General features: G+C 36.9%; 1 protein-coding gene across 2 annotated transcripts in view; it reads right to left on the bottom strand.

Moving 5' to 3' along the window:
- LOC131990156 (tetraspanin-18-like) overlaps positions 1-23,071 on the bottom strand; it is a 51,055-nt gene that overhangs the window by 3,191 nt on the left and 24,793 nt on the right. For both annotated transcript variants that reach the window (XM_059355556.1, XM_059355560.1), the window contains exons 3-8: positions 10,390-10,485; positions 8,098-8,292; positions 6,895-6,969; positions 4,181-4,279; positions 3,345-3,512; positions 419-502 (exon numbers count right to left, since the gene is read on the bottom strand). In XM_059355556.1, coding sequence (XP_059211539.1) covers positions 419-502; positions 3,345-3,512; positions 4,181-4,279; positions 6,895-6,969; positions 8,098-8,292; positions 10,390-10,485 — 717 coding nt within the window. The remainder of the gene's footprint in view (positions 1-418; positions 503-3,344; positions 3,513-4,180; positions 4,280-6,894; positions 6,970-8,097; positions 8,293-10,389; positions 10,486-23,071) is intronic.

Raw genomic sequence — 23,071 nt, 5'->3', positions numbered from 1 at the left:
GATGATTCTAGTTCCTGATCATCTGTCCACCGCTACGACACTTCAGGGTTTTGTTTGAGCAATTTCATAAAATAAACTTCATAATTACGGAACAGACAATACAAAAGAAAATGAAATGAAGTTTTTTAACTTGGCCGATTGTGCAACAAAAGATCTCTGGCTTGTAGATAAACAACATTAACATTAATCAAATCTTCATTTGAAGTTGACAGTGAAGTGAAGATTAAAACATAATTTATTCCTGCAGCTCTGCACAATATCAGCGTCTCTAAAGACTCAGTGAAGCTGCTTGGCTGAACTTAAAAACTTAAATTGTTGGGTGACAGTCTCTATTAAACCTAAACCTTAATCGGTCCCAAAAAAAATTCTTATTATTAAAATCACTTAGTATTTAACTGTAAGAGGACACAGTACTTACCTCAATAGTCAGCACCACAATGGCCAGAGCTCCTGCTGTGTAAATGTACGTCTCAAAGTAGTCGACCATCGCAGAGTAACAGCCCTGCAGGGAGAAAAAAGAGACAGAAATATCAAGAAACCTGCCTTTAACTCACAGCCTCGTTATTAAACCATATTTAATAACTCTGACTCTGTCCTTTGTCTGTTGTCCTGTAATAATACATTTTTACTCTGTATTCAAATGTGCATTAAAACATGATACACATCTGGATGGAAATCATGTTTAACTTTCTGCTAAGTTTTGTTGAATTATGAAACAGTTTCATGTTCCAGAGAAGGCAGAGGCACCTCAAGTCTTTTTTTAAATTAAAATGATAGATTCTGCCACTCGTCAATTATGAAACACTGGAATATTTATAAACTAAAAAAAATGTCAGTAAAATGAAACAAATGAAAAAAGTCTTCATTTACTACTTAGAGACATGAATTGCTGTTGAATGTATTAATTTATCTTTTTTTCTGTTTTTGAGGTAGTTAAATCCATTCATTCATTTATTATCCTTAACCGCTTATCCACACTCGGGTTGCGGCGGGCTGCAAGGTTTCAGTAGTTTTGGACTTCTCATTAGTTATTCTTTTAATTTCGTTGTCGATTTTTTTTTCAAATTCAGTTAGTTTTGATGAGTTTTTAGAGTGTGTTTGCTAGGTTTAATTAGTTTTTAGTTTTTGGAAAGTGCTTAGTTTTAGTTTAGTTTTCTTTAGTTTTAGTGTTAGTTTTAGTTTTTCTGTGCCAGATTTTAAAAAGTCACAATAAATGTTTCCTTTATTTCCTTTGTTTGATCCATCTCAACCCCAATAAGTTTATTAAGTCAGAAAACCAGATAGATGAATTATTAAAAAGGTTTACGTATGAAAAAAGTTAGTTCGTTTTCTAACCACACAATACAGTTTCAGTTAGTTATCGTTTTTTAAAAACTCTCGTTTTTATTTTTATTTCAGTTAACGAAAATGTTTTTTTCAATTCTAGTTTTCGTTATTTCGTTAGTTTTCGTTAACTATAATAACTTCGGAGCCGATCCCAGCTGACATTGGGTGAGAGGTGGGGTTCACCCTGGACAGGTCTCACACGGCTAACACATAGAGACAGAAAATCACACTCTCATTCACTCCTACGGGCAATTTAGAGTCACCAATTTAGAGTCACCAATTAAACCTAAGTGCATGTTTTTGGACTGTGGGAGGAAGCTGGAGTACCCAGAGAGAACCCACTCTGACACGGGGAGAACATGCAGACTCCACACAGAAGAGCTGCAGGCCGGAGTCGACCAGCGACCCTCTAGCTGTGAGGCGAGAGAGCTAACCACTACGTCACCATGCAGCCCCTAGTTAAATCCATGTATTTAATCAATACATGTAGCAGTACTTCAGAGCTTTCATTAAAGTTATTTTACAGATTCAAATTTAACATACAAATCAAATAATCATCTTATAAAAACAATGCATTTGTTAAAAGCAGAATTTAAAAAAAAATCTGCTATAATTTCTACTATTTGTAGACATTTATTGGCGTTTTTTATACCCAAATTATTAATTTCTTTGTTGTCTTAAAGTTGTTATAATTTTTGTGTTTCTATTCTACTTTACATGTTTTATTTAACTTTGCGGTAGCAGTAAATATCTGTTCTTCAGATCTTTTATTAGTGTTATTTTGCATATTAAACAAATAATCATCTTGTAAAAATGATGCATTAGTTAAAAAGCAGATTCAATTATGCAACACTGACCTACAGAACTAAAATGAAGATGATAATCTGATTTTATTTTACCAGATGGATAAATAAATAAATAAATAATGTGGAAATGCATGTTTACATAAGAATGTCTTTAACATGATGCTCTAAAAACAGTGAGTTTTGGAGCCATTTATTGCTGTTTAATCTAATAATTTCTTTGGTGATTTTCAGGTTGGATTTATTTAGTATTTCTATTTTAATCTACTTTACAGTTTTATTTCACTACACTGTAGAAGTAAACGTTGCTGTACTTATCTTGAGCTATCATTTCTGTTACTTTGCAGATTAAGATTTAACATATAAAACAAAATAATCATTTTATACGAATGATGCATGTGTTAAAGACTAGATTATATTATTCAACATTGACCTACAGAGCCTACGCTGTAAAAAATGTTTGATGTTTGTAGGAATTATATTAAATTACAATATATAGGGGGGGGGGGTTCCATATCTGTGTATGTGGAAGTTCTGGGGCCCAACAATAAAATAAAATAAAGGGCTGGGGCCCAATAATAAACTAAAATAAAATGTTTAGGCCCAACAATAAAATAAAATAAAGGGCTGGGGTCCAATAATAAACTAAAATAAAATGTTTAGGCCCAACAATAAAATAAAATAAAGGGCTGGAGTCCAACAATAACCTAAAATAAAATGTTTAGGCCCAACAATAAAATAAAATAAAGGGCGACTTCGAGTGTGTAGGCCTGAGACCTGCCTTTGTCCAGCACCTAATCTGTCCCGTCTCAGTTCGCTGGAATAACAAAAGCGATAGCCTAGACGTTGCTAATTAATGCCATAAAATGTAGAACCATAGTTAGTTAGTTACTGTCAGTTACTCTAAAAATAACATATAACATTTTGTTAAAATTTCCAAAGAAATATCAAAATATCACAAACACAAAATCCCTAAAATACCTCAATTATTCTGTCAGACTTTGCTGATTTACAGTGAACCTGTCACCATACAGCAAAAGCATTTTGTTCTGTTCTCACTGTATTTTACTGTAGATTACTTTTTTTTTTACTGTGTAGTTTCTCTTCCTCTGCCACTAAAAGGTTTCAGCTGGGAGCCTTCAGGTGCTTCTGAGTGGGCGAACATGCCTGCTGACATCCTGTGTTTCTGAGAGGTATAAAGTGTTTTGTGCTGACCTTGTTGTGTCTGAAGACCACGCTGCCGCTCACACACTGCTCCATGAAGACCTCTCCGGGGAAGCTGCTCCTCTGGCAGCAGGCCTCAGGGACCATCTTGGCTGGGCTGAGGAGCCTGAAGAGGCTCTCCTCAAAGTCCTCAGGACCGCTCACACCGCAGCAGTCAAACTGCAGAGACACGTGGAGGCTGTTAGACTCTGAGGTTATTATAAGGTGAGGACAGAAGGAGCATGTAGAACCTGATAATGTAATAAATTCCAGATAATGTAATAACCCTGATAATGTAATAAAAATCTGCACTTGAGTCAATTGAAAATGTAATAAAACCTGATAATGTAATAACTTCCCGATAATGTAATAAAGTGCATTTCCCAATAATGTAATACACTTTTTACGAATAATGTAATAAAGTATAACATTAATGGGAGGTTATTACATTATCAGGTTAGCATTTCGCAAGTCCTGATAATGTAATAATAATGTAATGTAATAATTCCCCAATATTGTAATAATTTAACAGCAGACCACCCATTACTTGGGTTCAAGTGGTGATACTGTGTAGGCAACTCTAGCTCAAGAGTTCTAGCGCCACCAACAGGTCAAAGTTGAATGTTTATTTACTTTTGACCCGTTCATCCGTTTTTCACAAATGAGGTATCCATGAAACATGAATGCATTCAACAGCTTCTTGAAATCTAAAGGTGCTTGGTGATTACATTATTGGTAAAAAGTGTATTACATTATTGGGAAGTTATTACATTATCAGGTTTTATTACATTTTCAATGGACTCAAGTGCAGATTTTTATTACATTATGACTGTAACCCGGACGCTCACCGTGGTCATGATGGCGTTCCATGTGGACGTGAAGACGTCGGTGTTGTTGTGACCTTGGTAGTGACGCTTCAGCTCCCTGCTGAAGTACTCTCTGGTTAGCTGCACACACACACACACACACACACACACACACACACACACACACACACACCTCAGTAAACAGCTAAAACCTCAAGCCAATAACAGTCATGAAAAACATTATTAGACCACCCCTTTTCTTCAATTTCTTGTTCATTTTAATGCCTGTTACAACTAAAGGTACACTGTAAAACCCAATTTGTTGTTTCAACTTAAATATTTGAGTGTCCATGCTGCAAAATAATTTTATATCAAGACAACAAAGACAATCGAGTTAACTCAAATCACAAATCTTTGTTGTATTGAAAAGGAAAAATTAGTTATGATAACAAACAAGCAACATTTGGTTTTACAGTTTTGTTTGTACAAATATAATGATAACAACAACAACACAAATAGCTGGTGAGTTTAATTTAAGAGCTGATATCTAGACATTTCCATGGATTTCTTGATAATGATTTTGGTTATTATCAATAAAACCATGGAAAATGTCTAGATATCAGCTCTTAAATTAAACTCTCATCAGCTATTTTTGTGGTTATCATTATATTTGTCCAAACAAATGTACCTTTAGTTGTACCAGGCATTCTTCTGCCTGTCCTTCACTGCAATTGCTGCTGATGTACCATTTATTTAATTTATATTCATCTACTTATTTTACAAATTTATTTGAATATTTGCAATTCAAATGGACAAAAGAGGATTAAAGGACGGACAAGTTGAGGGAAAGATTCTTTGAAAATGTAGAGGCTTGTTGTATGAACAATGTGTGTGATGCCTGTGTTATTTCTGGCTGCCCATACAAAATGTACATAAAAAAGAATGATTTATAATCTACTGCAAAAGATGTACAGATGATGGAAATAAATCTTCAATGGTATAAAAAAAATGAAGGAACAAACACTAGAGGACATGAGAGAGACAGTCCCTCGAGACAGAATGCCAAAGAAAGTTTGTTATTTTATACTTTATTTTGCAATAAATAGATAGCTCAGGTTTGAAGTCTTGGGGCCGTGAAAAGCCAGGGTTTGACTCTACACTGTGCAGTGGGGAAACATTTGTTTTGTTCAATTTAGTGTGGACTGGTGGGAAAGCGCTAAAGGTTGTTGATCGGTTGCAAAAGATGCTCATGCAAAAATGACTCACAATAGGTAGAAATTAACACTTCTGGATATAATAAGTATTTTTTCTTTATTATTATTGACTTAAACAGTGATACCTTATTATTATTGTTGGCTATGGAGACCTTGGTGCTAACAGCATCTGACAAACTTTACTGTACCTGAAGTGTTCACAGTGCAGTTGTACTATCTACTAACGCATTGAATAGAGACTCTGTATCTGCAGATATTTAATATTAAATGGCTTTATTGGGACATCCCTAATACACTGACCTTTGTTATAATTGCTGTGTTTTTTTGCATTGCATTCATAAATGTTATGGTATTTTGTATTTGCTGCCAAAAACTTTAATATTACAATTTCTTTATAATAAAGGAGATTTCACATCAGTTGCTGTGGAGCAGCAGCTCTAGACTCCACAGCTGATGAACTGATCCAGTCTAAAGTGTATCAGGAATGAGCAGGAATCTGAATATAGGGATCTGATAAAAGCCTTCAGTGACTGGAGTCACAAGAACTATCTCCCACTGAACACCTCAAAGACTATGGAAATGATCAGAGATTTCTGCAGGTTCAAGCCCCCTTTCAGCCAGTGAATACCTGTGGGGTGGACATGGAGGTGGTGCCAAGTTCTAAGTATCTAGGTGTATACCTGGATAATAAGTTGGACTGGTCCCTAAACACAGACGCTCTCTACAAAAAGGGGCAGAGCCGCCTCTTTTTCTTCTTGAAGCTCAGATCTCTGGACATGTGTAGTGTGATGCTGCAGATGTTTTATCAGTCTGTGGTGGTAGTGTGTTGTTTTATGCTGTAGTCTGCTGGGGAGGCAGCATCACACACAGAGATGAAGGCGGTTGGACAGACTGGTCTAAAGAGCTGGTTCTGTGGTTGGAGCCAGGTTGGACACACTGGAGGAGGTGGTGGAGAGATGACCTGTCAACATGTTCCAGGCCATCCTGAAATACCCAGATCATCTGCTACACAAAACCTTTATGGACCAAAAAAACAGCAGTGGACGGCTCCTCTCTCTCTGTTGCAGGACGGAGAGATACAAAAGATCCTTCTCTCCTACAGCCATCAGGCTGTCTCATTCTAACAGAGATTCTACCAGACTAACTGAATTTACCCTCAGTTAGTCAATAAAGTAATTTTGATTTTGATTTGATTTAAAACTTAATACTTTCTGTACATAAAAGCCCAACACAAATATTGTATAAAAACAGCAAAAAAGTCTGGTATTTCTCAGTGAATCAGAGCCTTTAACCATCAGCTGTAATGTGAAGAATCACTGAGGATCAGAGTCAGTTTGGTGCTTTCAAACCCTTGATGCAACTTGATGGATCATTTCACAATATTTTTCTAAAGCTGTTTGAGAAAAATCTGAAATTTGACTAAAGGGACAACAAAAACTCTAATATTACAATTTCTTTATAATAAAGGAGATTTCACATCAGTTGCTGTGGAGCAGCAGCTTTAAACTCCACAGCTGATGAAGTGATCCAGTCTGAACTCACGTGTTCCCTGAAGAGGAAGGCCAGGATGGCGGCCGCCAGCTCGGCCAGGAAGATGAAGAGGATCAGCATGAAGAACTGAGACAGGAACGGAAAATAGTTAGTCAGGGGAATAATACTTCAATAATAATAAACAAGTGCTTCATTTTGACTCCAGACATACAAGTCATAAATATATTCCAACAGATTTTAGAAACAACATTACATACAATAAACAAGCTGACAGACTCAGATTACTAAACACAACACACAGGACAGAATTAAGTAGTCTGATTGTAATAATCACACTTCTCCAGCCCATTTTCTCAGCTCCTCTAGATGGCGCTGTTGTATCTTTTCACTCTGCTCTTATATAACTAGCAGGCAGAGATATAAAGGAGGACGCACACTGACTTACTCTTTCCTTTTTGTTGCAGTTTCACCACTTTTTACAGGCTCATATGAAGTCTGAAGAAATGTTTTTTAGCCTTTTAATTCTTATTTTTTGATCTTTTGGACTGGAATAAATCTTGGTGCAGGTGTGAGTTTTTTTTATTTTTCTTATGTTAAAAGTTGAACCTCAGCTCCTACAATAAGTCTATAATAAACTGACTATAATAAAGCAAAATACAGAAACCCTGGAGGACAAAAATGTCCCATTAAAACCACTTAAAACCAAAATTTTAGCAGAATAAAGTTTGAACTTCAGTAAAGTGTTTGTACTTGCAGCATTATTTCATATATAACAACTACAGTCCTGGAAAAAAATATTAAACCACTCTTGTTTTATCCTTGCTTTCTTGTTCATGTTAATGCCTGGTACAACTCAAGGTACATTTGTATGGACACATATAATGATAACAACAAAAATAGCTGATAAGAGTTTAATTTAAGAGCTGATATCTAGACATTTTCCAAGGTTTTCTTGATAATAACCAAAATCATTATCTATAAAACCATGGAAAATGTCTAGATATCAGCTCTTAAATTAAACTCTTATCAGCTATTTTTGTTGTCATCATTATATTTATATATATTTTATATTTATATCCAAACAAATGTACCTTTAGTTGTACCAGGCATTAAAATGAACAAGAAATTGGAGGAAAAAATGGTCTAATAATTTTTTCCATGACTGTGTATATTACTACCTGTTTCACCTGTTTTCATCTTTAACATTAAACCTGATCTGGACATGACTGACAGTTAAAACTTGTGCAGACTCACAAACAGCAGCAGACATTTGTTCTCGCGGATGGCACCGCAGCAGCCGAGGAAGCCGAGCAGGAAGAGCATGCTGCCCATGGCGAGGATGACGTAGACGCCGGTGAACAGCAGCGGGTTCGCCGCCACGATCTCCCTGAAGCCCATCGGGTCCACCAGCACCCAGATGCCCACGCCCAGCAGGAAGGAGCCGCCCAGCTGGGAGAGGGAGGGTTAATTATTCATTCAGAACCAGCGCAAGAGGAGCTGTGAGAGGCTCCGGGGCCCAGGAGCCGGCAGGGGCCCAAGGAGGAGGTGATTTTTATTTATTTATATAAGAAGTAACTGACAGTATCACAAAAAGTTATTTGAATTGTGATAGCTTTATATTCCACTCTGGTTCTGATAGTTAAAACACTTTTCAGTGTTTCAGTAGCCAGTCGTAGCCATTATTTATGTTGGGTTTTTTTCCTACTTAAATTTCCAAAAACTGCATGTTTTGTTATTAAAATTAAATAATATTTCTACCCAATTGAGTCCTTTCTTCTAAAAAGTAATGCTTGGAAATTCGTATTTGTCTGATAATAAATGAATGAATTCATGATGTTTTTCAGTTTTAGATGTTATTGCATTTTATTTCTTATAACCTTATTTAACCTTATTTTTGTGTCTGTTAGGCGGCTGTGGCTCAGTTGGGAGAGTGGTTGGCCCCCAACCGAAGGGTTGGGAAGGGTGGTTCGATCCCTGACCATCGCAGCCTACATGTCGAAGTATCCTTGAGCAAGATACTGAACCCCAAATTGCTCCCGATGTGCTGTGTTCATCGGTGTGTGAATGTATTCCCAATGGTGACAGGTAGTACCGTGTAGGGTAGCCTCTGCCACCAGTATGAACGCTGTAGTGTAAAGCGCTTTTGAGTGAAAAGCGCTATATAAGTGCAGGTCCATTACCATATAATATTTGAGCTACAGAGTTACGTGCACAGTTGTAATAGTCATGATAGATAGTCTTGATTGCATATGTGTCGTGTTTGTTGAATTTAATACTCAATAAAATACATATAATAAAATAAAATTTCACAATAAAATTTAAAACACCTTTCATACACAGAAAAAGGCCCAAAGTGTTTGGCAATTAGCAGCAAAAATCACATTTCAAAACCAAACTTATTCACAGAAATGGAGGAAATTAGTGTTGCTATGATGTATATATAGTTATAGGCCGTATTGTTTTTGTTTGAAGCTGTCTACTGAGTCAGTGACCGTGCTTACTGACTGCCGTGTGAACTTCCCCGGACATCAATTTTTACTTATTTACGGTGGCCCTGAGAGCTTAACAACAACAACTTAACAAAACACATGCAAATACACAAAGCACAAGCAAATTGAGAAAACATCTTCATCAATTTGACAACACATGCGCAGCATTTAGAAAACATGCTGACCACAACACAACAGGATAAGAGAAAGTGCTGCAAATAGACCACAACACAACAGAAGTGTTTCCAGAGGACATTTAAGAGCACTCTTGATTTTATTACGTTATTTCAAGTTAATGATAATTTAACCTTATAACGTTAGCGGCTAATCATAGCATGCTAACGTTAGCCGGTGATCAATAACATGCTAGCGTGAGCCGGCTAGCAAGACCAAGGTCAACTTGGTGCCGTTGAGAGAGACCAACTAAAGCGTGTATCATTCATTTATTTGATTTGTTTAACTGCAATGTAATGCAATGAAATAATCATTAATCTTGAAATAACGTGATAATATCACATGCTTGTCCAGACATGTGCATCACTTTTAAGTGTCCTCTGGTAACACTTCTGTTGTGTTGTGGTCTTTGCGGCGCATTTTATTAATGCTGCGCTTGTGTTGTCAAACTAATGAAGATGTTTTCTCAATTTGCTTGTCTTTTGTGTATTATATTATTTGTTTTCTTAAGTTGCAGTGCTGTGAGCTCTCAGCGCCACCATACTTAACCCTTCAGCAAAAAGCATTCATGAGTACACAGACAATAAGTTTCCAGCAAAATCTCTCTAAATGACAAACAAAAATGTTCATTTATGTCGCATAAAGTGTGCAGGTTGAATGTTAGATATCACACTCTTTCGAATCATGTTCTGCAGCAGAACTGTTTACCTCATACAGAAAGAAACTAAAATACAACAGAGTCATTCGCGGTTTCATTAAGTGTTATGTTACAACTACAAATAAGAAGGAAAGTCATTCACAGTCTCGTTATAATTTTACGGGATTGTTTTCTGTTTCAGTCTGATGTTAAAACCACAGAAGAAGAAAAATGATTTGAACTCACAAAGATGAAGAAGTTGAAGATGAACATGAGGTACTTCATACAGCTGAGGCAGTCCCCCTCCATGGCTGAGCCTCGAGCTGAAACCTCACCCTGCCCCTATACACACACACACACACACACAGGGAGAGAGAGAGAGAGAGAGAGAGACACACACACACACACACACACACACACACACAGGGAGGGAGAAAGAGAGAGAGAGAGAGAGAGAGAGACACACACACACACACACACACACACAGGGAGAAAGAGAGAGAGAGAGAGAGAGAGACACACACACACACACACACACACACACACACACAGGGAGAGAGAGAGAGAGACACACACACACACACACAGGGAGAAAGAGAGAGAGAGAGAGAGAGACACACACACACACACACACACACACAGGGAGAAAGAGAGAGACACACAGATATACACACACACAGGGAGACACACACACACACACACACACAGGGAGAGACACGCGCGCGCACACACACACACACACACACACACACAGGGAGAGAGACACAGACACAGGCAAACACACACACACAAACAGAGGGAGAGAGAGGGACACAAACACACACGCACACAGGGAGAGAGGGAGAGAGAGAGAGAGACAGACAGACAGACACACACACACACACACACACACACCTGTTAGAAAATGTTTACAGTATTATAGTTAAAAGAAAAAGCTGTACAGGAAGTTGAAGCAGTATGTTACAAATTAAAAGCATAGAAATATGAACAGTGATAGTAATGTGGGACAGATGTGAATCAGTGAGACCACCAGGCTGCTCCCAACCCTAACATACTCACTATCACCCTCTCTGCAGCTCTCCTCCACACAGCTTCACTGTTTGTTTCACTGTTTTCATCAAACACGCTCCAAGATAAACCTGCTGAATGTGTAAATAAGGAACTGTTTGCTGACATGTTCAAATATAACTGATTATATGGTGATAATGTCAAGTTTGTCTTTTCATGAAAAACTACATAATCAGTCTTTGCTGTATTTTCCATCCATGTATTGATACATTATTGCCCAAAAAAATATTGTGTGACTATGCTGTATGTGTTTTCCCTCCTCCCCTAATCATTAATGGTATGGACATGTGTAGTGTTGGGCAAATTTAATCATATAGAAGGAGACTGCATTAATATAGTGGTGGCAGCATCCCATCTTTTGGAGTCTCAGAGAGTATGTTCATTTTTTCCATCTGGTAAATTTCCCATACCTTGCCGCTCCATGTATTATAAGTTGGGGGCTCAGGTTTCAACCACTGGACTGTAATGCATTTAATTGCTGCTGTTAGCAATATTTGTAGTTGTACGTTTTTTTCTTCGCTCAGCTTAAATTTCTTTTCAAGTAAAATGTTAAAGGAATAGTTCGGAATTCCTTAACTATAAGTCCTTATAGTTGCACAAGTCACTGTTGCTAAACTAGTGTTGAGCTAGCGCACGTCAATAGTAACATTCAGCCTGTCACTAAAAACAGCTTTACCTGCTCCGCAGAACACCCGAGACAAATACATTATAACGTCGGACTATCGATGTACATGTCTGTGTTGATAGAATCATTTTAGAAATTAAACCAACCTTGCATTTTCAAAAACTTGTTATAAATAAAATGTTAAAACATTTTGAGGGACTAGTTTCTCAGCAGCAGGTAAAGCTGTTTTTAGTGACAGGCTGGATGATACTATTGACGTGAGCTAGCTCAACACCAGTTTAGCAACAGTGACTTGTGCAAGTATAAGGACTGCATAAAATGTGCTGAAAACGGTCTCCACCGACCTATATCACACCGGCTAAGTTGGAAATGAGGTCCTATTTCCAAAATTCCGAACTATTCCTTTAAACATTTGTTGATACTAGATTCTTAAATTTGAATATTTTCTGCCTTTTACTGTTTTGGTTCTGTCAGACAAAAAAATAATTTTGAACATGTTGCACTGAGCACTGGGGAACTGGAACAAGCTTGTTTAAAATGATTAATCAATGAATTCAGAAAATAAGTCCAGGAGATTTAACTGAAAATGAAAATAACTATTAGTTGCAGCACAAACCCAAAATGTTGAGTCTCTTTTCAGCATGATTCAAGAAAAGATTTGTTTAGATTTTTTAAATATTCTGATGGATAAATTAATGGACGCATGATGTGTATTTATATAGCACCTTTTTTGTTTTCATTTATTTTTCTTAAATTTTTCAGTTCTAGATGTTTTTGCACTTTATTTCTTTATGACCTTATTAGGGCCACGGGGCAATCGCCCCGAGCACTACTGTTATACTGTGGATTTTTTCTTCTTCCTCTTCCCGGATCGGTGTGCTATAACTTTTCTCTACAGAATCTGAATCTTTTGCAACGTAAGCCCAAAATTTTGCATTGAAATGAATGGGACGGCTGAAAAAAAATGAGCGAAAAAGAACAATAATTGGAGATTTTTAAACGTCTACTTCTCCGGCATAATTTCACCTAGAGACTCCATTTAAACTTTAAACAGTAGACACAAGTCTTGTGAATTGGTGTATTAATCCACGTTTCGATAGGTCATATAGTTTTTTATCAATCCCTGTTCAATGACCATGATCATTTTTGGAGAAAAAAATCTGAGATTATAATGGGTGTGTATTGCACGGAATGTTCGTGTCACAGTTTGTGACATCATCGCCAGAGTGTAGAGGGAGAGAAAAAACTGTAAAAAATTAATTTGAAAACTGCGCTCCAGGCCGCAAATTCCACTCTACAGAAATAATTTATACATAGAAATGTAGGAAAATTTGTCTTCTCACTCACAATCCTCTGGTAAAGCTGTCAGAGTTATAGTTTGGGCGTAGGAGGCAAAGATGCACCACCAACACGCACCAACAGCCTCATTGGCTCCCATATTAAAAACGCAGGAAGATTTCTGATAAAGGGAGATGTAACAGTTTTTTTTAGATCGCTCTAAAGCTTTATTTAAAGCCGTCTAATGAGTCAGTGCTTACTGAATGTCGTGTGAATTTATTATATATTACTTATTAAGATTTTAAATATTTTGTGAAGAGCAAAGATGAGAGAATTATCTTAAATGACAACATGAACGTACAGAAACATGAACTCAGTCAAGCAGCTCGGTGCAGTGTGTTGCATAAAGACTCCATGAATTCACTGCGTGTGTTTTCTATGTGTTGATATGAGCAAACAGCAGAAGCAGGACGGAGCGGAGGGAGCGCGATGAGGCATCTCAAGCCAGTTTTTGTCCGTCCTGAGGACGTGACACTGACAGCCTGTCCCTGTGGGATCGTTTGACACATGGAGGGACGCTGGCTGCTGCTGAGGAGGACATGTTGGTGTGAGAGGGGCCGGCGGTGGGGGTGTGAAGAGGACCAACTGTGCACTTATGGTCCCTGATGGTGTTTACCAGCTAAAACTAACAAGCAGCCACCTGTCACATCTGACAGGACATCGAGCAGTTTAGACTAATAACTGAATAATTAATCAGAGTTACTGATTCTTCCCAAATTTAGCTTCTGAAATTATCACGTTAAAGGTCCTTATTGCGTCTTGTTTTGTTTGGTGAAGATGGAATTTTTTAAAACAGCATGATCATCTAATCTCAGACACCTGAAAACAACAAGAAAATATCTGACAGATCTCACTTTTCTAACTGAAGTTGTCACGTTTCTTTTCCTGCAGTTTGTTATCTCTGTTTTCAGTTCTCAAAGTGACCCCTGAAAGATCATTTTTGACTAAATTACAGACATAATTTTCAGACAACAGAGAAGGTTTTGGTATCGTATGAAACTTAAAGATCTGAGGAATGTATTAGTCCAAGTCATGATATTTAAATATTACCTTTGTGCCTTTTATAATATTTGAGCTCCAGAGTTACATGCACAGTTGTAATAGTCATGATAATTAGTATCGATTGCATGTGGAGTGCATTTTGAATTTAATGCTCAATAAAAGACATATAATTAAAAATATATATAGCACCTTTCATGCACAGAAATAGGCCCAAAGTGTTTGGTAATTAGCAGCAAAAACATGAAAGAACAACAACTTTAAAATAATTTAAATTATATTTTAAAACCAAACTTATTCACAGAAATGGAGGAAAATAAATGTTCCTGTGGTCTAAAAATAGTTATAGGCCGTATTAAGTTGTAGTTTAAAGCTGAAAAAACTGAAAGCAGCTCTCTAACCTCAACATATCAGGATAAAAATGGGCTCTACAGGTACCACAAGTCTCCTTTTTACAGACATGCCCACTTTATGCTGATAACATGCAGTTTAAACAAGGCAGAAAACATGCCGTTATTTTCCTGCAGAACAAATGTGTTACTTCCGCCTATTACATATGAATATTTGTGCAGCCTGGGGTCCCTAAACAGTCCGTGAGCTGCACAAATTGAGTCTGACTCGGGTGGATTCAGTGAGCCCAATTTAAGTCATGTGTGATGATGTTTGTCCACATAGTAGCATTTCATTGCAGGGTTGTTAAGGGAACATTATGATGTAAGTATAAAAAGCACATTCCCAAATGTGCAATTATGTCTCATAAGTTTTTTTTAAAAAAAATTTTTATTGGTGGAATGACGTAACAAACAAGGTGACATGAGGGACAAATACACTACACCATGTGGACCACAAGTACAGACAGCAGACATACAGCAAATAAATAAAAATAAATAAATAAGTAAATAAAAAAAAAGATAATAAAATGTAATACATTTATGTCTAATTTACTTACTCTAATTTAGTTACTCGGATCAGGTGTTAAATTTGACCTTTTTCTCCCCTCGAGAATTAATAAAAATGGTCAAAAATCCTTTCAGAGTCCCCCATAAAGACATCATTGGAAGGTTGGTGGTTCGATCAAATTCCCGATGGTGGCAGGTGGCACCAGTGTGTCCTGGTAGCCTCAGCCACCAGTATGAATGTGTGTGTGAACGGGTGAATGAGTGCAGTGTAAACAGTTCGGATAAAAGTGCTATATAAGTGAACTCCATTTACCATTTACACCATAGAAAAATCCATGCTATGATTTGGTTTAAAAAACATCTGATATTTGGTAGATTTTTTTGCAAGAATTGCACATTACTTATTGTGAATCTAGTGTGTCAGCCATCCATACTCTGGATGCTCTAGGTCTCCAGTTTGAGGTTGCAAAGTTTCATGAGGCTGTGATTATCCTAGAGGGCACAGCAGCTCATTTTATACACTGAGCTCAAGTTTAACCACACACCTCTTCATCCGTTTAATCAAGGAACGAAACAAGGAATATAACACACACTGTCTTACACATTGATTCTCTGTCAACCAATTAAAACTAACTAACCAATTATTAACAGATCAAAAGTCTAAAATCAACAGTGTGTTAGTCCATCTCTTAATACGGTCTGATTTTTCTGTCTGTGGCTCTCAGCTCAGCTCTCACCGGTTCCTGCTGAAGATGTAAACCTTTAAAAAACACAAAAATATAGTTTCATTCTTAATAAAGGTTCTTTAATTTCCTCCAACAGCTACTCACTGTAGTTTTTATCAAACAAACAAAAAAAGAGAAAGAGAGAAAGGGGAAAGGAAAAAATGCATTTGTTGGGGACTATTTTCAGTGGCGGATTAATCCACATTTGGTGCTGTAGTGAGTATTTGTGGCAGCAGGACGGTGTGTGTGTGTGTGTGTGTGTGTGTGTGTGTGTGTGGGACTGAGTCAAAATAAACTCCAGTGTGTGTCAGTGTGTGTGTGTTCCTGGTGATGAAGGAACATGTCCAGGGCCTGACATTAACACCCGCCCACACGCCAAATGTGGGCAGGATTCAGCCGGAGAGTAACACACTCACTCTTATTAGCCACTTTGGCGGCTTTCATATATTACAAACGGAGCCGTGGAGGTGCTCGCTGCCGTGCCCTCCGTCCCTGCAGGGCGAGATCGACCTGCTCACAGTGTGACTGTCAGCCGGGCGGCCTGTCCTCAGTGAGTCAGACGGCGGAGAGAACCACATGGAGCAGTGAAAGTGAAGCAAACCGAGTGAATACTTTGGTGGATTACATGACTTTTGAATTTGTTGTATTTCTTTCTTATTGAGGTGAATTTTTTAGGTTTTTTATTCTCATCTGCACAACCTGCTTCTTTTTTTCTGTTTTGTCTCTGCTCCTTGATATATCATGCAATAATAACATTAAAGTTTTTAAATTAGGCCATTCCCTCTCATGCAATGTTAACCATTTGATGCACATCATGGGTCTAAAGTGACCCGACTATGTTTTTATATTCTATATCTTTGCACTATATTAATTTCATCTTTCAGTATTCCAGGTTTTCCTCAATTAAGTTGTTTTTGATCATCATACATCCTATTTTTGTTTTCATTTCTTACTTTTTGAATAAAAGCCTTTTTTTTTTTTATCACTACGCTTCTAATGCACAAGGTCATTTTAGACCCATGTTGTGCATTAGAAGGTGTTTATATGTTGTCATCAATTCACCAATCACCAATTTAAAACCTGACAAACCTGACACAAATATTAACTATCCTATTTTGTTAAATTGGTGTTTTTCCAATGGAAATTATTATTTGGTGGCTCTAATAAGTCTCAAATGTTCAAATATGTGATTTTCCAATGTAATCTGGTGGTTCTAACAACTCTTTTAAAGTTAAACCTTAAAATAAATAAGACAAACATAGTTACACATATACTCACATTGTTAATTGAGTGTATCACTTTTTTTATCACTACGCTTCTAATGCACAAGGTCATTTGTGACCCATGTGTGTAAACTTGATGTAATAATACAAAAAATATTTTTATTCACAAAGTATGACAGGAAAAATGGATATAATGATCTGTTGTAATAAAAAAAGATATATAAAAATAAATAAATAAAATAAAAAGATATAAAAGTTATTCAAACACACAGCAGCATTAAATAACATGGGAAATGAATGCGGGTCATTTTTGACCCATGTCGTGCATTAGAAGGTGTTTATATGTTGTGCATCAAGGGGTTAATAAAAGTGAAATGTGTTCTTCCTCGGCCCATGCTGCACTCTTCCAACAGGCTTCACGATAATCAGGCCAGTAGTTTTTCTATAATCCTGCTGACTAACTGAATTGAAAACTGAGGTAATAATCTGCAAGAAAAGAAATGACAGCTCAGTCAGAAGAGTGACATTTGTCAGATCTTCTTCTTGTTGTTTTCGGGAGATTAAAAGCACCAGCCGTCAGCAGGACAGTTAACACCAGTCACTCCGGCTTATTTACCATGCCGCTCTTTGTCTGCTCTCAGCTGTGTAAATTAGTATTTACGGCTAATTTGAGCGCTCTTTGTGCAGCTTTTACTTTAATGGAGTAAAACGCTGGCTGCTCTGCTCTCACCGCAATTAAACTCAGGTTTTGTGACTGCCGGTGCACTCTGGGTAATTGCTGCCTCTTTGGGGGAGGTCAGGGTTAATAAAATAAAATAAGGCTGTGTGTGGTGCGCACATGCACTCAGCATTATTAGCACATTTTTGCAAATCACAAATCATGTCGGCACAATTACACAAGAATCACAATTACGCAGATGGATGTGTGATTGTGCAAAAGAAACAAGAATACACGAAGAGCTGCCAGAAAAACACCAACAAGCTTCGTCGCCGTGTCAAAGAAAACATGATTACAGACACATTACTGCAATCACAAACTGCTCCGTAATTACAGAGACGTCTTGATTAAACCAACAGGGGTCAGAAATAACACAAAAATGATTAAGTTAATCATAATTAAATAACTACCATTATAATTACATGATTACAGTTACATTTGAAACAGCTGCTGCAGAAAGAAACTGTTTAAGATTCTCCCCAGCTGCAGAAACTTTGCTGAACTTCAAACAGTAACCTTTCCTCAGACTGGCAGGCCTTTTTCACTGAAACATGTACAAAGTGTGAGCAGGGTGTAATTTTCTCCTCGGCGCAGCGGGAGACGTCTCCTGGTAACAGCTTAAGCCACTTTAATTAAAGTGAGAGCGACAGCTTGTTAAATGTGACATAAAAAAGGAGAAAATGGAAATTTTTCCACTGAAGACTGACGGAAATTATTTTTTCTTTTATTTCTCTTTAATCAAATAAAAAGCTCATTATGAAAATATGATACTTTAGATGAATATTTAAGAAAAAGAGTGACTAAATATTTGTAAATTTGACTTTTAGACAATTAAACCCTGTGAACTCTGCAGCAAAAAACCTCCGTACATCATATTTATGCTTATTTAAACCCCATATTGAAAGACTGAAACTAAAATTGGGATTATTTTTTAGAAACAAATCTTGCTTCTCTTATCAGTCAGGGAAATATTTCATTTCTGCAGCTTTCTTGCCTCTACTGGACTACGGTGATCTGCTTTTTATGAATGCAACTAACCAGAGCCTTAAGAAGTTAGACTTAAATGTACTAAACGCTTACACACTCTAACAAAAACATACTGCAATATTTAATGGTAAAATCTTTAATTCATGCGTTTTCATTTATAAAGTATTTTCTTGTCAATTATATGGCAAGACAGTTTTTATTTTGATGGAAAAACCTTTATTTATACAGTAAAAAATTGAATAAAATGGCAATCTTAAACGTGAAATAAACAGTGCCAATATCTTTTTACAGTAATATTAAAAAAGGTTCTACCATATTTATTACGGTAAAGTTCTGGTAACCACAGCTGCTGGTTATTACCATAAAAACAATAGTTTCTTTTTTACAATGTGAAATGTCATCTTTGTATCTCTCATTGGTTAGTTTTTATCTATAAATCTATTGTTGGGCTGCTCCCCTCGTATCTGTGTAGATACATGTGTTGAAACCAAACTCAACATGGTTTACGCTCTCAAAATACTGTACAGATTCTGGTGCCAAGAGTGAGAACTGAGTTAGGTAAGAAATATTTTATTTATGCTCCTTTATCATGGGATAATTTTCAAAAGGACTTGAAACTGTCTGAGCTGATCACAATCAGGGAATTCAAATCCATTCTAAAGGATAAAGAAATAATTTCACTTGGTCAGTGTGACTGCTCCATATAAGTCTCTATAGGCTCCTTCAGTGTTGTTGTGATGCTGTATTTGTATTGAATTGTTTATGATAAGTGTGTTTAATGTTGTAACTTGTCTCTTTTTTTATGCTGCTTTCTTTGCCAGGTCTCTTTTGGAAAAGAGATTTTTTTTTTTTATCTCAATGAGGCTTTTACCTTGTTAAATAAAGGATATATATATTATTGTGAAATAATTTCTTGGAGCCTCTTCAAATGTTTCATATCAATAAAATCTGTTTAACCTCAGCTAAAAGGTTTTGCAAGTCAATAAACCATAATAATTGATACAAGTAAACATTAAAATTGATATAAGTAAACATTAAAATTGATAAAATGTGACATTGAAACAGTCATAAATATTGGCAGTTTACAACCACTGTACGAAACATGTTTTTTTTAATTTTCTTTATCTTCTTTTTGAGTTCAAACTTCGCTGTCTTCTGATTCTCTGTTGAAAATTGGGACTGTGACAATTTTCCCTGTTTGAAGAAAACAGCTCTTTCTATAATGACAACAGTTCTTCCAATTTTTTTTCTGATTTATTTCACTGTAATCAGGACAGCTTGTTGATCAATGGAGTTTTACCTCCATTGTGAAACTGCTGCTACTTTTTTTGCAAAACTAATTTCTTCACACCTCACATCACCAAAATGTACTTGTTTTTTTTGTTTGGTTTTTATTATTTCTTTTCACATAAAGTAATTTTATGTGTTTTTACTCCAAAGTATCAAATCAAATGTGCAGCAGAGAGATAAATATGTTTCTACCCAGGTTTTTAAGTGTTTTTCACTCTGCACCACGTGAGAAACTGTATCTGTAGTTCAGGCTGAACAATCAAAAGTACGTCTGCAGCTTTGTGGTTGCTTCTGTTATAGAAATGCAGATCCGACTCTTACTGTACGTTGAACACACACAGAGCAACACAAAGTAGTGCTCAGGTCCCGTTTAGCAGCTGTGGCTCCTTTCAAAAATAGGTCTGGGGGCAGCTGGGTAATTTCACGCAGCCAGACAGAGAATGGACACAAATAATTCCCTGTTTCTCTTTCTGCAGACGTTGAGAATCGCTCCGGTTGGATTCAATAATCCTGCAGAAGTTTCCTGTTCAGACACTGGAGATCCTTCAGTTGTTCAGTTTGATTGGCTTGCACTGGGACGGTCTGAAACTGTGTGTTTTACTGTAGCATCTGGTGTGTGTTTGCCTAAGGAATTTTTTTTGTCATTAAACTGCCACAAAAAAAAAAAAAACTGGATGTACATCAGCTCCCCCTCTCAAACCTGCTCCACTCAATAATGCTCCAAGCTAAAAATCTGATTTCACTCCACTCAAATCGCTTACCACTCATTCCCATTTTTCCATTTTTCATGAATTTTTGATCCATGAAGGTTTTATCTTTGTAAAAACTCTCCTCGAGCTGAGAAAAACGATTTAAATTTATGACATCATCACTATTTAAAGTCCAGACCAACACTTTTGTCGAATTTTGTCGAATAATTGATTAGTTGACAACAAATCCATTTTTCTGCAGTGAATAATAAAAAGCACCACTTTAATGTGTTTAACAGAGATGTGCTCACAAGTTTCTTGGAAAAAAATTATTCAGCATGAAAAAAGCATGAGAAAAATAAAAGAAATCCTAGCTGACGAAGACGACCAATTAAATAATCGCCAAAGACGGGCACGCCCTAATTCGTAGGCACCAAAAATCCAAACAGTTGACTGTTTGACTGTCTGTTGTTCTTCCTGAGCTTCTAACCTACACTAACAGACTATCTGGCCACTCACTGATGGTGGTCATTAATCAGGAGTCTTTGTATTTGTGTCAACCTGAGGATTGAAGTCCAATAGTCACTCTGTTTCTGTCTCCTGAGGGAAATCTCTTTTGTCTCTTTAGCTGCTGAATGCTGCTCTGTGTCCTCCAGCTCGTCTCTGACTGTCTGTCTACTGTTGGACAGTTTGTGTTCTGCAAGTTTATCAGAAGGCCTCTGCAGGAAACAGCTGCCTGCAGCAGACGGACAGCTGATAGGAGCAGTGACAGTGAAATCCAAAACATTGAGATGAACTTTTTTTCACAACTCTCTGAGCTCAGAGGAGCTGCAGCATCAGGTGAGGGGCTGGATATACAGGTGCATCTCAATACATTAGAATATTAGATTAAATTAGATTCATCTTTATTGTCAGTGAACAGAGTACAAGTACTAGGACAACGAAATGCAGTTTAGCATCTAACCAGAAGTGCAGAGTAGTAAAGTGCAAGGGTATGTACATATGAACAGAGTATATAAATATAAATATAGTTCAGGTATGAATTGAATATGCTATAGGATATATACGGTGAATGAATATGTTATAGAAATATATACAGTAAAGAATGTACAGTATAGGAGCAGTGCACGTACATGAATGGCTGATGGGTCACCATACTTTTCAAAGGCCAACATTTCCATACTAAATATACTTTTTAAAATTGGTCTTTTGTAATATTCAAATTTTTTTTGAGACACTAAGTTTTAGGTCTTCAGTAAATGTAAGCCATAATCATTATAATTAGAAGAAATTGAATACATTAAGACATGAAATGTTTCATTCTGTGTGTGATGGATCTATATTATGTGTTATTTCCACTTTTTGAATTGAAGGGTTAGGGTTAGGGTCATGGATTAAACTAATAAAGTAATAGAAACAAGTCCTACCTATATGAGCTGCAACTTTAAAGTGATAATCGATAAATAAAATGCAAATACTGTATATAATAAACACCAAAATGGTTTATTCTGCAGAATGAGTACTTTCACTTTTGGTACTTGAAGCTGCTACATTTCTACTTTTATTGCAGGACTTTTACTTGTAATAAAAGTATTTCTACATTGTGGTTTTGTTACTTTTATTAAATATTACCACTGGCACACAGATTTTCTATCAGTCAAAAAAGAAGATAAAAACTTATAAATCATTACTATTTTCTTCCAGTGATCTGTGGTCTGTTTCCACTCAGTAAGGGTAAAAAGTAGTAAATGATTTAGTAAAATATTCCTTTAAATCTCTTTATAAAGACTTTAATATTGCTGACGTGAAGTATTTCTCTTCAGTTTTACCTCCACAGCGACAGCTTTATTAGCATTTATAAAAGGTGCACAGAGCTGAGGACTGCACAGTCAGCATCCTGCAGCAGAGAAACCAGATCCCGGAGCTAGTCCCCGGGCTTCCCACAGCCACACTGCGTGACTGTTTCTGCACAGATTAGCCACCAGCGACAGGACGCTCCGTCCCGATAAATCACAGAGTCAGAAGTGCAGCGTACACAGAAGTGTGTGTCCTCCGAGCTGCGGACTCTTCATCCATCAGAGCGCTGCAGAGTAAACCTGCTGGATTTGATCTGTCTGCAGCCGTACGTCACTAATGAGAGTGGAGCAACACTGGTAATGATGCTGCTACAGCTCCGGTTTAACGGTGTGGTTGTTGCTTTTCTGTGTGGCTCCTAAACATATTTCAGTTTTATCCATGTTTTCAAATACGTTTCCACCTCAAACTGTGAGAAGTAGGGTTAGGGTTGGGAAGAAAGGCAATTTTAGCCCACAAACTTTATATTTATGGTGTTCAGTCCGTTCCAGTGGTTATTTTGTCATGAAAAAA

Source organism: Centropristis striata, chromosome 2 (genome assembly GCF_030273125.1).
Source record: "Centropristis striata isolate RG_2023a ecotype Rhode Island chromosome 2, C.striata_1.0, whole genome shotgun sequence".
Lineage (NCBI taxonomy): Eukaryota > Metazoa > Chordata > Actinopteri > Perciformes > Serranidae > Centropristis > Centropristis striata.
The sequence above is the reverse complement of the archived record's forward strand: the minus strand, read 5'-3'. Positions and strand labels throughout refer to the sequence as shown.